We start from the raw sequence: 18509 nt of genomic DNA on the forward strand, positions 1-18509 counted from the left end.
GATCTTCTCGGCATACTTGGGTTTCGATCCCACGCAGTAGGGAGTCTCCCACTACTAGTATTCTTCTTGTTGTGGGGCATGGTTTCATTGTCCCTGCTTGATTGAGCTTCAGCCTCTTGCTTGTTGTTGCACAGGGTCTCCTGTAATTCTTCCACCACAGGCTGTCCTCCAGTCTCCTCCTCGAGTGGTTGAAAGCGGTTCCATAGCTCCACTGGTGAAGGGTTGACTCCACGTTTTTGTAGACACTAGTCTTACAAAGGACATTACTTCCTTTTCCCTGCTATGATACCCCATTAGGAGAGGCCCACTCTGTCAGTATGAGCTTTGGGATGAGGAACAGTGGGGTGGGGCAGAGGTCATAAGCAAGAGGGAGGAGAGAATTTTCTGGATTAGAAATTATTTTCCTTTCTAAATTTCTCTCTCCCCCCACCTCAATTCTTCACCCTTGGCTTCCTGAAAAATTGGTAGCCCCCTCCCCCCAACAATTAGCCACTTGCAAATGGGGCAACACATTAGAGAAAATAACTTTCACCAATTGTGATTGTTCTGCATATCACTTAGTAGAGGCATTTAGTTCTAGTGTAAATGATTAGATCAGGGGTTGCCAACCTTTTTGGGCCTGTGGGCAAGTTTGCAAACATTAGAAACTCTTGTTGGCACCATGTGTGCTGCAACTCTCCCCTCACTAGCAGCAGTAACCCCCCTAGTGGGCAAGGTGGGACCCTGCAGGCACTAGGAAAGGCCTCTGCAGGCACATGTGCACCGCATTGTCCACCCATTGGTTACATAAATGTATAGAGAATAGAACTTCAGCTGATATTAACCATGATAGAGCCTCCGCATTAAGATGTGGTACTCCTCTGTATATCAGATAGTGGTCTCAAACAACAGTGAAGATTGTTGTCTTCATGCCTTGTTTGTAAGGTTCCCAGAGACATCTGACTGGCCATTGTTGCAAACAGAATCCTGGTCTAGGTGGTCTTTTTCACCTTAATGCTAGTTGGATTTATTTTGCCAATATCACCAACAAAATGTGTTGCTTATATTCATCAAACAAACAAACAAAATCAGAGGCAATGTTTAAAAAATAATTGTTATATGTTGTGGTGCCTTCTTCAAGGGCAAAGAGTTCTTCTACATATTTGTAGCTGCTCACTTAGAGCATGCTTAAATTCATTGATCTGTAAAATTGCCCCCCAAATGAAGTAACTGATATTCAATATTTATAGAGCACTAGGTTCTACATGTAAGTAAATATTGACCTTAATGTGTTCAATATGTCAATAGGACTGGGTCAGGCACCACTCCCACATTCTGTGGTTCCTGCTTACCTATCAATTTTATATATCTCAAAAAAGAACACCTTAAGGTTCCTCTTCCTCAAGTTAAACAAGCTCCAACCTGGTGGATACTATCCTTTTCAGTGGGCACTTGTTACTCATGGGGGAAGCAGGAAGCATCCAGTGAGGTCATCACAGTAGACAAGGTCAAATCAAGCAGGCAAAATCCAGTCAAGGCAGGCAATGGCAGATCAAAATATTTATTTAATTATTATTTGATTTATATCCCGCCCTTCCTCCCAGCAGGAGCCCAGGGTGGCAAATTAGAGAAGCTCTTCAGTTAGCAGAAAAAAGCAGGACCTTGGATAGCTCCAAGTGAGTAATCCTGGCTAAAGCTCTTCCCTACTAAGGCAGCTCTAGAAAGATGTTGTCCTAACAGGGAGCTGAAACCAAATGAAGCCTTTTGTAGTGTGGCTGGCTTCATTTTCCTTCAGAAGTGAATGGATTGTTGTGCTCTTGCCTCATTCTGCAAACTTTGACTTCTGCAAGGCTGGGGAGATGGATGTACTGCAGCGGACTCATTCTCTGAAGCCAAGGATTATGCAGGCCTGTGTCCTCTAGTTGGAAGGGCCCCAAATATAGTACAGATAGAGCTCCCCCTGAAAAGTGTCCTGAGCCTAATCCGTATCAGAGTACAGCAAGGGTCCAAGGGTTAGGGGTCACAACAGATGCTACTCTCCAACTTGTCCAAGGGAGTGCCCTTATGAAATCATCAGGATACAGGTCACTACATAAATTATTCTGCCTGGTTCTTATTGCCATGGAGAAGCAATGTTTGGAGAGGCTTCCTATTGGAGATTACCAAACCATCAAGTACCTGGGGCTCTGAGCAGTCGACATGGCACTAAGGTCTTTCAGTCAGAAGCTGAGCGAAACTCTTGTGCATGTCAGAGTGGACAGTATCACAATGAATGCTCATATTGATTGCCAAGGAGACACTTGTTCATAACCTACTTCAGAAGCAGAAAGTCTCCTCAGCTGGATGGAAAGACATGTATTATCACTGACAGCAGCACATCTCAAAGAAGATATGATAGTCACTGCTTGATGGTTGAGCCATCAAGGCTTTGACCAGAGAGAATGGTCATTTCATCTATAAACTGGTCAAAATGTATGAGACCAGTGGGGTACTCCAATCTTGGACCTCTTTGAGTCTCTTCTCAAGAAACATTTTCAGTTCATTCATATAGTCAGTATATAGTTATTCCAAAGTGAAGGCCTTGCACTGTGTTTTATACATGACTATTTACATAATACTTTCTGCATGTAGATAATACCTAACTAATAAAATAAGAATCATGAACCAGCCCTTATAAATCAAGCTTTGTATAAATACGCAACTGAAGTTTCTGATTCCATCCATATATGAACTTGTATATGGACTGTACACACAGTCCTTAGAATACTTAGAAGTAATCCGTAAAGCCAGAAACTACACAATTTTAAAAAATTAAATTGCCTTTTGGTTTTATTTCAAAACAAGACCTTCATTTTCAAAGAATGCAGCATCAGGAACATAATAGTTAAACCTATTATGCATCTGACTTGGAGGGAATACTTGCTGATTCACTATAAACCTCTTTTGTACTATTCCAATAGTTGCTTTCAGGCAGCAAGCTTATTGCCTCCCTGTGCACAAATACTCTCATGTGGCCAGTCTCACTCTCAGTGCCTCAAGGTGAAAAATTAAAGTTAGCATTGCAAGCACAGCACTTTCTTTATCTTTTTCATTAGCAGAGTCAAGTGTAGAGGCAGCATCCTCTTGCTTTACTGTATCTGAACAAAGCTCAGGGAAGATGAAAGTGAAACACATTTGTATTGGCTTGTAATCCTTTATGCTTTTATCACAGTGGAAGCTTTGCCTGAAGGAAAACAAATATGTAATACACTTTCATATTTTGGGAGGAGGAAATGGGAGACAAATAGTACAATTCAAGAAAGCATTTGTCATCTGCTCTTTATATATAATCAGTTGCGTTCTTCTTTTACAAAGTAGTATGTAAAGCTCAGAAACACCATAGGGAATTCTTTGATTTGTTACATATTGGAAATCTGGGCCAGGATCCAAAGACTCATGAAAGTAATTCTGTTCATCCAGGGAGCTTTAAGCTTGTTTCCCCTCAAAACAGCATGCAGTTCCACATAGCATGGTAATAAATCAATCAATAAATGAATAATTCATCAGATACCTAGACTGCAACCCATTCTAAGATGAATCCTATCATATTCCCTCAATGTGAGCTGAACAGCCTAAGCATGAGTTGAATAAATCATATAACTAGTTAATGCATCCGAAATGAACCTGAGCATGGCACAGCATGATACTTTGTTGGCAACATCATGTCTTCATGTAAAGGTCTGAATGATCCTTGATGTAGAAATTTCCAGGATCGACCTAATGCCACTTTTCTGTAGTGTTCTCATTGGACCATTTTCTTTTTCGCAAAAGTGTTGACTTAATATATTTACCATACTCAGCTGATCAAAGTTTGATAGGTGGGTAAGATTCGGGACTCCTTTGAGAACCCTCACTCTAGTCTGAATGCAAATTTAAGCATTCATGAGAGCATCTTACGTAGTTTTCTCAAAAGACTGATCCATCTTGGAACACAAGTGGAGAATCATTTGTCTTGAAGTACTCCTGTGTCAAAACTTTCCTGTTTATGGAAAGCTTATCTGCTAGTAAAAAATCTTGCACTATTTTCTTTCAGTTTTGAACTTTACTTTTTAAAAATCTCCTGTACAAATTACCAAATTGCTTTAAAATAAAAACTTGGAATAGATCAAAGAGGACTTTAGAGACTTCTGTGGTTGTAGCCTGAAAAGGAAATTCTCAGAAAAAAATCAGATGCCTGTATGTTCCTTTGGATTGCAGCCTAAATTTACATTTGCATATAGTTTTCCTGCAGGTGAATTTGAAAATGTTAGGCACCCAAAGAATACATTAATTCAAATACAAATACTGGTTCAAAGCAGAGAAACTATAAAATTAGACCAACATCACTTCAAAAACATTTAAAGATGGGACGGAAAGAAGCAAATTATTGAAGAGGCACGTTAGAATTTATAGTACAGTTGGAATACAATAGTAAAAAAAACCCTGCTGCTGTTCTTTCAACAGAAATATTGAAGCGAGAACTTGCAAAACAAAATATCACATTAGGAGTTTTGTAAGGAAGGATTTTACCCTACCTGGAAAACAGTCCATTCAAATTAAATCACTTCATCACTCTGATGGCTGCATGACAGGTCTGGTCAAAGTTCATACATCAAACATCTGTGCCTCTTAAAAATTTCACATTCGTAATGGGCTGCCATATCGAGTGTTCAGTTCCATCTTGCAGGGTGTTCTCTTTGTGAATTGAAGAATTGTAACACTATTGTCCAACTATGTATGCTGCTCTTATTCCAGATTTCACATTTTATCATTCTTGCAATTATCTCTTTGTTGTTCAAGGGATTTTATCTTCATTGTATTTTGAACACAGAAGAAAACATCTACAATAATCCTATTTCTGTGATACTTGACCTGTAGCACTAGAGACTTTGTATGCTCCAGATCCTATCTGTTGCCAGTTTGTGGCTACCTTTTCAAGTTCTGTGAGTGATGATAAGGTTGGATTTTGTTATGTGCCTTCAAGTTGGCTACAACTTATGGCGACCCTATGAATCAGCAATCTCCAACAGCATCTGTCGTGAATCACCCTGTTCAGATCTTGTACGTTCAGGTCTGTGGCTTACTTTATGGAATCAATCCATCTCTTGTTTGGCCTTCCTCTTTTTCTACTCCCTTCTGTTTTTCCCAGCATGATTGTCTTTTCTAGTGAATCATGTCTTCTCATTATGTGTCCAAAGTATGATAACCTCAGTTTCATCATTTTCGCTTCTAATGGTAGTTCTGGTTTAATTTGTTCTAACACCCAATTATTTGTCTTTTTCGCAGTCCATGGTATACGCAAAGCATTCCTCCAACACCACATTTCAAATAAGTTTATTTTTTCTCTTATCTCTGTTTTTCACTGTCCAACTTTTACATCCATACATAGAGATTGGGAATGCCATGGTCTGAATGATCCTGACTTTACTGTTCAGTGATACATCTTTGCATTTGAGGACCTTTTCTAGTTCTGTCACAGCTGCCCTCCCCAGTCCTAGCCTTCTTCTGATTCCTTGACTATTGTCTCCATCTTGGTTAATGACTGTGCCAAGGTATTGATAATCCTTGACAAGTTCAATGTCCTCATTGTCAACTTTAAAGTTCTGTAAATCTTCTGTTGTCATTACTTTAGTTTTGACATTCAGCTGTAGTCCTGCTTTTGTGCTTTCTTCTTTAACTTTCATCAGCATTTGTTTCAAATCATTACTGGTTTCTGCTAGTAGTATGGTATTTTGATTCATTGTACTTATTGTATTTATATATTGTACTTGTTTTTATTTTTATGTACACCGCCCAGAGAGCCTTCGGGCTTAGGGCGGTATATACATTAAATAAAATAAATAAATAAATAAATAAATATTGTCTGCATATCTGAAATTACTGATATTTCTCTCTCAATTTTCACACCTCCTTCATCTTGGTCCAATCCTGCTTTCCATATGATATGTTCTGCATATAGATTAAATAAATAGGGTGATAAAATACACCTGTCTCACACCTTTTCCGATGGGGAACGAATCAGTTTCTCCATATTCTGTCTTTACAGTAGCATCTTGTCCATAGTATAGGTTGTGCATCAGGACAATCAGATGCTGTGGCACCCCCATTTCTTTTAAAGTATTCCATAGTTTTTCATGATCTACACAGTCAAAGGCTTTGCTGTAATCTATAAAGCACAAAGTGATTTTCTTTTGAAATTCCTTGGTCCGTTTCGTTATCCAACGTATGTTTGCAATATGTTCTCTGGTGCCTCTTCCCTTTCTAAATCCAGCTTGGACATCTGGCATTTCTCGCTCCATATAGGGTAAGACCCTTTGTTGTAGAATCTTGAGCATTACTTTACTTGCATGGGATATTAAGGCAATAGTTTGATAATTACTGCATTCCCTGGGATCTCCTTTCTTTGCAATTGGGATGTATATTGAACGCTTCCAGTCTGTGGGCCATTGTTTTGTTTCCCACATTTCTTGACATATTTTTGTCAAAATCTGGACAGATTCAGACTCAGTAGCATGTAGCAACTCTATTGGTGTGCCATCTATTCCTGGTGATTTGTTTCTTCCAAGTATTTTAAGAGCACCTTTCACCCCACATTCTAAAGTTTCTGGTTCTTCATCATACAGTTCCTCCGTGAATGAATCTGTCATCCTGGCATCTCTTTTATAGAGTTCTTCAGTGTATTGCTTCCATCTTCCTTTTATTTCGTCTCGGTCAGTCAGTGTGTTCCCCTGTTGATTGTTCAACATCCGTACTCTTGGTTTAAATTTCCCTTTCATTTCTTTAATCTTTTGGCACAGGACTCTTGTTCTTCCCTTTTTGTTGTCCTCTTCTATTTCTCTACAATAACTATTTTAATAGTTCTCTTTGTCCCTTCGTACTAGTCGCTGTATTGCATTTAGGGTTCTGACTGTGTTTCTATCTCATTTTGCTTTTGCTTTCCTTCTCTCTTTAACCATTTTAAGAGTTTCTTCAGTCATCCATTGAGGTCTTTCTTTTTAACTAGAGGTATTGTCTTTTTGCATTCTTTCCTGATAATGTCTCTTACTTCACTCTATAGTTCTTATTTATTTATTTATTATTTTATTTATACCCCGCCCTTCCTTCCAGCAGGAGCCCAGGGCGGCAAACAGCAACACTAAAAACACTTTAAAACATCATAAAAAAAGGTAAAGGTGTCCCAGCACTTGTAGTGCGAGTCGTTTCCAACTCTTAGGGTGACATCTTGCGACGTTTACTAGGCAGACCGTATATATGGGGTGAGATTGCCAGTTCCTTCCCTGGCCTTTCTTTACCCCCCAGCATATGCCAGGTACTCATTTTACCGACCACGGATGGATGGAAGGCTGAGTGGACCTCGACCCCTTTTACCGGAGATTCGACTTCCTCCTTCCGTTGGAATCAAACTCCGGCTGTGAGCAGAGCTTCGGCTGCATTACCGCCGCTTACCACTCTGCACCACGGAGGATCTTAAAACATCATAAAAAGACCTTAAAATACATTAAAACAAAACAACATTAAAAACATCTTTTAAAAAAAGGGTTAAAGAAATTAAAAGACATATTAAAAGCAATTGTAACACAGACACAGACTGGGATAGGTCTCAACTTAAAATGCTTGTTGGAATAGGAAAGTCTTCAAAAGGCGCCGAAAAGATAGCAGAGATGGCACCTGCCTAATATTTATTCTGGTTCTCTGTCAACTAAGTTTAAAGCCTCAAACCTGTTCCTTATTTGATCTTTATATTTTTCTAGGATGTTATTTAAATTGTATTTTGGCATTATGATTTTTTTGTTGTTCTTCTTTAGCTTTACTCTGATTTTCAATATGACCAGTTCATGATCTGTACCACAGTCTGCTCCTGGTCTTGTTTTCGCAGAAAGTATGGAACCTCATAGAATCATAGAATCATAGAGTTGGAAGGGGCCTTGTAGGCCATCGAGTCCAACCCCCTGCTCACAGCAGGAAATCCACAGCTAGAGCATCTCCCGCAGATAGCTGTCCAGCCTCTGCTTGAAGACATCCAGCGAAAGGGATCCCACCACCTCCCTAGGCAGTCGGTTCCATTGCCGAACTGCTCTTACTGTCAAGAAGTTCCTTCTAATGTCCAATCTGAATCTACGCTCCTGCAACTTAAAACCATTAGACCTAGTCCTACCCTCTGGGGCAGCAGAGAACAAATCTGTACCCTCCTCTATGTGACAGCCCTTCAGGTACTTAAAGAGGTATTTAAAGAGTGCAATCATGTCACCCCTCAGCCTTCTCTTCACCAGACTGAACATGCCAAGTTCCTTCAACCTTTCCTCATAAGACTTGTTCTCCATACTAGCTATCATCCTCGTCGCCCTCTTCTGAACCTGCTCTAACTTGTCTATATCTTTCTTAAAATGAGGCGCCCAGAACTGAACGCAGTATTCCAGATGAGGCCTGACTAATGCAGAATATAGTGGGACTATTACTTCCCTCAACCTGGAAACTATAGCTCTGTTTATGCAGCCCAAAACCGCGTTTACCTTTTTTGCCGCAGCATCACACTGCTGGGTCATGTTCAACTTGCGATCCACTACAATTCCAAGGTCCTTCTCACACGCACTACTGCTAAGCCGGGTATTTCCCATCCTGTACCCATGCATTTTGTTTTTGTGGCCTAAATGCAGAATCCTGCATTTGTCTTTATTGAATGTCATTTTATTAATTTCAGCCCAATTTTCTAGTCTATCCAGGCCCTTTGGATTTTATTCCTGCCTTCCATTGTGTTAGCTATCCCTCCCAGTTTCGTATCATCCACAAACTTCATAAGGCTTCCCTCCACCCCATCATCTAAGTCATTGATAAAAATGTTGAAGAGTATCGGCCCCAGGACAGAACCCTGTGGCACTCCACTCGAAACCTCCTTCCAGTCCGAAGCAGAGCCACCGACGACCACTCTTTGAGTACGGTTTTCCAACCAGTTGTGAATCCACCTGACAGTATTTCCATGTAGTCCGCATTTGACCAGTTTGCTAATCAAAAGGTCGTGGGGGACTTTGTCAAACGCTTTGCTGAAATCTAGATAGATGACATCTACAGCATTTCCACCATCTACTAGGCTAGTGACCCGATCAAAACAAGAGATGAGATTAGTTTGACAGGATTTTTTCTTGACAAACCCATGCTGGCTCCTACTAATCACAGCATTGTCATCTAGATAGTTGCCAATGGACTCTTTTATTATCCGTTCTAATATCTTTCCCGGTATTGAAGTCAGACTGACCGGCCTGTAGTTCCCCGGATCTTCTTTTTTACCCTTTTTAAAGAGTGGGACAACGTTTGCCCGTCTCCAATCCTCCGGCACCTCTCCCGTTCTCCAGGATTTCTCAAAGATGATGGCAAGAGGTTCCGAGAGTACATCTGCAAGTTCCTTCAATACTCTGGGATGCAGTTCATCAGGCCCTGGAGATTTGAACTCATTTAGGTTAACTAGGTATTTCCTGACTATCTCCTTATCAATCTCGAACTGCAATCCCGACCCCTTCCTGAGATTGCTACCGATGCAAGGTTGCACACTGTTCCCTTTTTGGGAGAAAACGGAGGCAAAATAGGCGTTGAGCAGTTCTGCCTTTTCCTTGTTATCTGTCAACATTTTGCCATCCTCATTGAGCAGCAGTCCCACCTTTTCCTTGGTCTTTCTCTTGCTTCGAACATATCTGAAAAACCCCTTTTTGTTGTTCCTCGCTTCCCTCACCAGCCTCAGCTCATTCTGGGTTTTAGCTTTCCTTATGCTATTCCTGCAAGCCCGAGCCGCTCGTCGGTACTCTTCCTTGGTGATACGTCCTTCCTTCCATTCTTTATACATGCTCTTTTTTACTTTTACCTCCTCCACTAGTCTTCCGTGTAGCCACATTGGCTTTTTCCGATGTCTTTCGTTTTTCTTTCTGTTTGGAATTGTTTGCGATTGCGCTTTTTGTAATACGTTCTTCATGAACTCCCACGCTTCTTGGGCTCCTTTTTTCTTTAGTCTATCTAGCCACGGGATCCTACCCATCATTTCCCTGAGCTTGCTAAAATCGGCTTTCCTGAAATCCAAGGTCCATGTTTGACTATATTCTTCTTTGGCTTTCCCCAGAATCACAAATTCCAGCATTACGTGGTCACTTTCCCCCAAGGTACCGACCGCTTTAATTCCCATGACCAATTCGTCCATGTTAGTTAAGATCAGGTCCAGGATTGCCGATCCCCTTGTTCCTTCTTCTAGTTTTTGAAAGAGGAAATTATCAGCAAGGCCCATCAGGAATTTGTTGGAGACTTTGTGCTTCGCAGGGTTTGTCTCCCAGCAGATATCCGGGTAGTTGAAGTCCCCCATCACTACTACTTCTTGCCTCCTTGAGATTTCAGAGATTTGTTTGAGAAAGGCCTCGTCTACCACCTCTTCTTGGCCAGGGGGTCTGTAGTAGACACCTACTACCATGTCGGTTTTATTTGTTTCTCCATTTATTTTTACCCATCTTCTGCTCCCAATTATATAATCAATTTGATTCCTATATTGACCATCTGGTGATGTCCACATGTACAGTCATCTCTTCAGTTGCTCAAAAAATGTGTTTGCAAGAAACAAATTATTGACTTCATGGAATTCAATAAGTCTTTCTCCTGCTTCATTTATAATAATAATAATAATAATAATAAATTTTTATTTCTGAGTCGCCTATCTGGCCGAATTAACGGCCACTCTAGGCAACGTACGTTAATACACTAAAATACAATATAAAATAGATAAGACCATCAATCATCTAACCCACTCTTCCAATTAATAACACGTTAACAACTAACCCATCCCAGAAATCCCATAGGCCTGCCTGAATAGCCAGGTCTTCAAGGCTCGGCGGAAACCAATTAAGGAGGGGGCATGATGAAGATCAAACAGGAGGGAATTCCAGAGGGTGGGGGCCACAATTGAAAATGCCCTCTCTCTGGTCCGTACCAACCTTGCTGTTTTAGTTGGTGGAACCGAGAGGAGGTCCTGTGTGGCTGATCTCGTCAGGCGGTATAATTGGTGATGCTGGAGGCGCTCCTTCAGATAAACTGGGCCGAAACCGTATAGGGTTTTAAAGGTCAAGACCAACACCTTGAATTGGGCCCGGTAAACAATTGGCAACCAGTGTAGATCTACTAACTCTGGAGTGATGTGATCACGATGACGGCTGTTCTTAATCAGCCGTGCCGCCGCATTTTGTACCAATTGTAATTTCCGGACCGTTTTCAAGGGTAGCCCCACGTAGAGCGCATTACAGTAGTCTAAGCGAGAGGAGACCAGGGCATGTATCACCCGTGGGAGCAGATGAACAGGAAGGTAGGGTTGCAGCCTTCGTATCAGATGTAATTGGTACCAAGCTGCCTGGCTCACTGCCGAAATCTGAGTCTCCATGGACAGCTGGGAGTCTAAAATGACCCCAACGCTGCGGATCTGGTCTCCTAAGCCCCATTTCCCCACAATTCCTAGTTCTTCTCTGTTCCCTACTTTCACATTCCAGTCTCCCATGATTATAAGCACATCTTGTTTTAGTATGTGATCAATTCTTTCCTGTGCTTCTGCGTAAAATCTCTCCAATTCCTCTTCTTCTGCATTTGCTGTTGGAGCATAGACTTGGATGATGGTTATGTTAATAGGTTTTCCGTTTAATCTCATTGATATCACTCACTCAGACCTTGCGTTGTAGCTCCTAATTGCTTTTGCTACATCACTTCTCACTATTAAAGCAACCCCATTTCTTTTTAATTTCTAATTTCCTGCATAAAATATTTTGTAGTTGCCTGACTGAAAATGTCCCATTCCCGTCCATTTTAATTCACTCACATCAAGTATGTTGATGCATTCCATTTCTTGCTTGACAATTTATAACTTTCCCTGGTTCATGCTTCTCACATTCCATGTTCCTATTGTGTGTGTTGTACAACTCGGGACTCTCCATTTGCATCTGTGCGCATCAGCCTTTGGGCTTCCTTTCGGCTTTGAGCGAGCTGCGTCATTAGTCACAGCGCTACTTGTACTTGTCCTTTGTTCTTCCCCAGTAGCTCGGTGAGTGCCTTCTGACCTGGGGGGTCTCATCTTCCAGCACTATCTCGTGTTGCATTTTGGATACTCTGTTCATAGGGTTTCGTGGTAAGAGATATTCAGAGGTGGTTTACCATTGCCTTCCTCTGAGTTTGGATTCATCTTAGTCTGGTGTCTCAGCTTTGACCATTCCACCTTGAGTGCCCCTGCTAGGAGTCTAGCCTCTTGGTCTAGACTCCTGATGGCATTGCCCTCAGCTTCTTCAGCACTTTCAAACCCCCTCACCATGTTAAAGTGTGCATCCTGGAGGGGGAAGGTTGAATTTTAGTTGGGCCAAATTTAAGCTCTATGGGGTGCCGCACATCCTACGTTCCCCCCTTGAAATAGTACAAGTATTATTTCACTGATATACCCAGTAGTGAAAAAAGCCCTGCTCGTACATTACAGTCAGGCCCCGCTTTTTGGTGGCCTGCTTTTCGGCGTTCCGCTAATACAGCAATTTTCAATTAGAGTAAGGCCCCACTCATATGGCACTTGTTCTGCTTTTTTGGCATGACAAGTCAGCAGCTGCGTGTTGGGCGCCATTTTATTGACCGAGTGCTGCTTTTTGGCGATTTTTGCTTTTCGGCAGGGGTCTGGAACATAACCCGCCGAATGAGTGGCCCTATTGTATAGTAATAGTCTTAGTGACAAGATGTTAAGCAGTTCATATAAGAGGTGAGTGTGAAGATTGCCAAAACATGAACCTCTCTTCTTACTTTGGGAAGGTTCTGGGCCTCCCCGGAAGAACTAAAATTCTCCTTCCACTATATCTGGTTAAACCTGTAAGTGAGAAAGCATCACCAAGGCACAGCCACATGGTGCACACATCTAGCCAAAGATTTGAGGGACTCCCCTACAGTTTCAGTATCCTTTTGTGCCTTTCACAATGAATCTCCTCCTGGTTTATATAGGAATGAGTGTAGCCATGGGCTGGTGTTGGATACTACGGTTTAACTGGTAAATCAAGATAATCAGGAACCCAGTATTAGTCCTTGTAAAACCAACCATATGAAATGATAAATCGTTTGGTACAACTTTGCATAGCACAGCACACTTCACAAGGCAGTACACTCACAGTAGCACAAAGCAATATCATGCAGTCACTTGATCAGTTTTATTGTAACAAAAAGCAATATCGCAAGGGGAGCCTGTCATGGTGTGCTAATCATGTACTAGCTGGTACCCCTCTGGGTGTGTGTGTGTATACATTTTACAGAGCCACCAAAGGGAAAATAGCATAGTGACTAATGTAAATGAATTAAATTGTGTTTTCTTTACTTTAAAAAGTATTGCTAAGATCCAAAGTACTTTTTGGTGCTTGCAACAAGCCTTCCAAGTTTTTTCTAACTATAGCTCCACTGAAGCCTCAGGAGGGGAGAGTGTTCTTGCACTCGGGTCCTGCTTGCGGGCTTCCCCCAGGCACCTGGTTGGCCACTGTGAGAACAGGATGCTGGACTAGATGGGCCACTGGCCTGATCCAGCAGGCTCTTCTTATGTTCTTATGAAGGCTGTTCCCCAATTTTTCCTAAGCTTCAGGAGTAACATGTAAATCAATGTTAGGTAAGGGTCTGTTCAGAAGCCACAGCATCTCTATTAATAAGATGGAATGGGTGTTGAAATATTTTGTCTTAATAAGCTATCATGTCTTTTCAGGAAAGCAGTTCCGGTTCTGACCTCCATATCTATCTCTCTGTATAATTACTTGTAGTTAGGTGCGTTTTTTGCACAAAACATTTAAGTGGCATCATATGTAGCTAGTCAGAAAGTGGTAAATGAATAGGATAATTTAATAGCTGCACTTATTCCATATTGCTAGGCATTATGTAGGAGGTTATTTCTAATGAGCTAAGAGTCAATCTATATAATTAAAGAAATTAATATTTCTCCTTGACTGATCACTTACAAAACCTTCCCATCCTTTAATATTATATAGCTATGTCTTAGGAAGCAACTTAAATATGAAAGATTTATTATGCTATATTCACAAGAACAAACTGTAGTTGTGCAGCAGACCAAAAAGACATGGTCTTATTTTCTGTGGCGAGGACTAATTAGAACATATTGCATACCAAACATTCAAAGAAATGCTTTTCCTTTGTATAATGTACTATTAATTATATGCTGTTGCAAGCAAATTGTATTCTAGGGTTTATGACTACTTATCATTTATACTTTATCTTCAGTTCTGCTTTAATACTAGCTAAGATTATAAAATTCCAATGTATGTTTGGGCTACTTTTTTATATTTTATTTTACTTCTTTAGAGTATTTCTGAGAGCCATCAACAAATTTTCTGAGACTATGAACCAGAAGTTTTTGGAAAACATGAACTTTGAAGAACAAGTGAGTAGCTGTCTCATTTTATTTATATGATATTTAAAAAAACACCACCACCTAAACATATGTTTTCACATTTACTTATTTCAGTATCTATATTCTGTTTGTGTGATCACAGTATATCTGGCAGATAAAAGTCATCACAGGAAAAGATTAATCTGTGTGTTTTCTGTCTCTTTGGGCCCATCCTGGTCTTTTGACTTCTGTAATGTTTGCAGTTTGATACTTTTATATGTTGAAAGTTCTGATCTCAAAATACTCAAAATAAAAAAGGGTGGAAACCTCAGGCTGAGGTTTCAAATACAGCCCTCCAGGCCCCTCTGTCTGGTCCTTGGGACTATCTCCTATCCACACATGGGTCACACCTCTCACTGATCCTGCTCCATACCCTCTAAATGTGTGTACACGTGCACACACACACACTCCTCTGATACTTTTGGCTGGAATGTAGCCTGCTTTTGCAAAGGTAAAAGTTGCATTTGTAGCTCTGCCACTTTGGCTTCTGGCCCCACCCACTATTGGTATGTAGTCCTGGTACTTTTGAGGTGGGCTTCCTTCCTTCCTTCCTTCCTTCCTTCCTTCCTTCCTTCCTTCCTTCCTTCCTTCCTTCCTTCCTTCCTTCCTTCCTTCCTTCCTTCCTTCCTTCCTTCCTTAGTTTCAAGCTATTTGGAGCAGGTAGAAAATTTGGCAGTTGCCATACATGTTGAAAAATGTGTCTAAAGTGCCTTGGAAGTGGTGGTATGATATGAAGTGACATAACTGTGTCATGAATGCAACTTGGGTTTGGGGAGGGGGAGCCCATAAACTCAGGCAAAAATACCAGTTTTCAGAAATGATTTCTTCATTGCATCTATTCAAGTGCTCTCAGATGCACAACACATTCACACCTGCTCTGCGGGGATATAGTTACCAAAGATGGTTGCCCTGTCTTACTAGATCACCAGTCTAGTAGCACAGAGGGATGGATGAAGAGTGTTTATGGTGGAAGGTTCCCACAGCGCCTAGGGTGCTGCAGAGGTTTTCACCAAAAAATATTTTTATATTTTCCTCAATCTCTTGATACACAACAAGTGGACTGACACCTTGATTGCAAATATTCTCTTGGATTGCACACCCCTTTTCTGGCTCTGTGACCCAAACATTATAATCTCTGGCCTTATCAGATGCCTCTAGGCAAATGGGCACAACTGCCCTGGAATGTGCCATTTCATCGTCCAAGTATGTTGTTTTCCTTTAATCTCATATTTGATTTAAAACAAAGTCCTGTTTATTTGAGATAGTCATCAGCCACTGGAACCTGTTTTCCTTCTTTGGCAGCCTTGCAGAGCCACCTTTCAAAATATTCACTCATCCTTCTCCCATTCATGTAGGTTATAATTGATTACATTAAAAATAGTAATATTATAAGGGTAACTATTCATGTGTATATTTACAAAATCTTCAGACTCATTTTGCAAAATCATAGGTGTTTGAAACCTGAAACTAGGGCAGCCATCTTTATTCTGTACAACCTCCTTTAGCCGTACAGGAGAATTATGTGGAAAAAAAGATGGCAGCTCTAATGAGAACATGGAGACAGCCATCTTTTTTGTCACACAGTTTCCCAGAAAGAAGTAAGTATGCTAATTTCAGAGACAGGAAAAGTGCAAAAGCAGTGTGATCCTATCCTCTCTAGTAATTACTGCAACATTATGTTCGAAAACAGAAAACAGGAACACAGAGGTGGACAGCAGCTAAATATAATCCCCTCGGTGTGCTGGTGTAGGGGCATTACTGCAGGACCAGCTTCAAAGTGAGTTGCTCAACGCCAAACTGAATGATGATGTCAAAGCTGTGAAGTAATGGATACAGTAGAGTCCCATGTTATGCTTAATATAAGGGATGAATCAAACCCGCATAAAGTGTGTCACTAATTTGCAACAGGCTTTCTTCTGCTTTATCAGCAAACAAAGAAGGAAGCTCAGCACTCCCATGAAGGTGGGAGCCTTTCATTCTTTGCTTTTGGGCAAAATTGGCTCAGTTTTCTCTCTTAGAGTTGAAGGATAGCAGATAAGAAGAGCACAGGGTACTTGAAAGTAACTATTAAGTTTGGAGTATTGGGAAGATCTTTAAGCCCATTTTCAAGTGTTGAAGCTGGAAACATCCCCTTGTCTTCATGTCTCTGTGCTCCTCAACTCCAGCCAAGTCAGCACTGACCACTGCCTCTTACCGTCAGCTGGTACTTCCCAGACATTGACCTTGTTCTTTCCAGTTGTCTGAGCCATGAAGCTGAAAACCTGGAATTGAATGTGCAGAATGCCAGACCAATGCTTCGAGCAATTTCAGGCATTCCTGGATCCTGATGCAAACCAACTTCCTTCTATGAGTTTGCTTTCTCTCCCAAATGGCAAAAATGTCAGTTCAGATTCTACTATTTCTTCTTACCTTTGAAATATCTAGGTTTGATTCAGCTGGGCATGAGTTGTAGCACTAATTTTCTTGTAGATGTCATGGGCCCAGACAAGGAATCCCTGAAGGCAGAGTCCTTCTCTGGTGGCAGTCTGAAGGAGGAGATGTATTCATTTCCTAGTCTGTCCCATAAAGAGCCACTGTCACCTGAAAACCAAGGAGATACTTTTGGCACCAGACTCCTCTGAAGACCAGGAGAGCCCTGATAAGATATCCCCACAGCCTGTAACCTCAGAGCCTAGAAGAAGCCAACAGCTGTAGAGGAAAGGACTGGCCCTTGCAGTGGCCAGATGTAGCATTCAGGGAATGGGATCTCTAGTCAATAAATACCTAGCTCAGGTTATAAAGATCTGCCTGTTGCTCCAGGTCACTGTTGAGACAAGCTGCACGTTCTGCTTCAGCTGCAGGCTAATTAATGTGATCCTGAAGCCCACACCTAAGGCCCTCTCCAATGTGGTGCTCCCAACTTGCCTCACCTTCCTGTCTGCCTGGAGCCCTGAGATGCCTGGCCTTCCTTTTGCCATGAAAATGAGACCATCAGGATTTAGAGCTCTTGACATAAATAAAAGTTATACTGGGCCATATTTTACATTTCTTCGGATAGGTTAATTTAATCAAAAACATGGGGAGTTTTCGCAAAGCTGTGGTTAACGTATTATGCTCATATAACACATTATATTTACATTTGTTGTTTAGATCTGGGGAGTTACGGTTAACTCGGGATATGCAGAGTTTCACAGGCACTGCTGTAACGTGTGGTTTATTGTTATTAGCTAATGAACCCCATATGAATCTCCTGATGCTACAGAAGGAATGTAGGCCAGTGGGTATAAAAATCACACTCTTGCCTTTATTTTAATTGCAAGGTAACGTTGCATAATATCCCAACCTTGCACTGCTTCTGCTGGTTGCCTTCATAAATTATTTAGGTTTCACACAGCTTAATACCACCTTCCATTTTAGGTGAAACCCATTACATTTATTCACGGTTCTGTCTTCTGCTTAATTTACAGCTGTGGAACAACTATTTTCATCTTGCAGTGGCTTTTATCACCCAGGATTCCTTGCAGCTGGAACAATTCTCCCATGCAAAGTGCATAAAGATCCTGAATAAGTAAGTCTTTTTAATCAGTTGAAAGCTATATTTTATTTTCATTCATACAACAAAGCTGATAAAGTGTCTTCTGTATTTTCTTACAGGTATGGAGACATGAGACGCTTAATTGGCTTTGCTATTCGTGACATGTGGTACAAACTTGGTAAGTTATTGCAGTCAGGAACACAGATGTTCAATGAACACCTTGTTTCAAGAATATTTCTAAGATCAGATCAGAAGTTATATTTGGTTGGTTTTTTTATGTTATTAAATGCCTGCATCCTGCAGTTTGTATGTTTGTCGGGATGTGCATGGTGTAAAAACCTTCTAAATGTGCAAGGCTATCCAGCATTTATATAGTACTGGAAGGAAGAAGAAAAGAGAAGAGATTACCCTGGTGGTGCAAAGATGGGAAACCAGAGAAATTCAATTTGTAGCAAAAGAGAGCAGGATTCATTGCAAACACAATGGAAGCTGACCTTCATGTGGATCAAATTGAACTAGTCCACTCTGGATATCAGTTGCCAGACTGGGGGGGGGCACTATATTCCTGCCTCCAGT

At 41.1% G+C, this 18509-nt stretch overlaps 1 protein-coding gene across 2 annotated transcripts in view; it reads left to right on the forward strand.

Annotated features, from left to right (window-relative positions):
- DOCK2 (dedicator of cytokinesis 2) overlaps positions 1-18509 on the forward strand; it is a 459036-nt gene that overhangs the window by 313244 nt on the left and 127283 nt on the right. For both annotated transcript variants that reach the window (XM_061616811.1, XM_061616812.1), the window contains exons 30-32: positions 14332-14410; positions 17866-17966; positions 18053-18111. In XM_061616811.1, coding sequence (XP_061472795.1) covers positions 14332-14410; positions 17866-17966; positions 18053-18111 — 239 coding nt within the window. The remainder of the gene's footprint in view (positions 1-14331; positions 14411-17865; positions 17967-18052; positions 18112-18509) is intronic.

Source organism: Rhineura floridana, chromosome 3 (assembly GCF_030035675.1).
Source record: "Rhineura floridana isolate rRhiFlo1 chromosome 3, rRhiFlo1.hap2, whole genome shotgun sequence".
Lineage (NCBI taxonomy): Eukaryota > Metazoa > Chordata > Lepidosauria > Squamata > Rhineuridae > Rhineura > Rhineura floridana.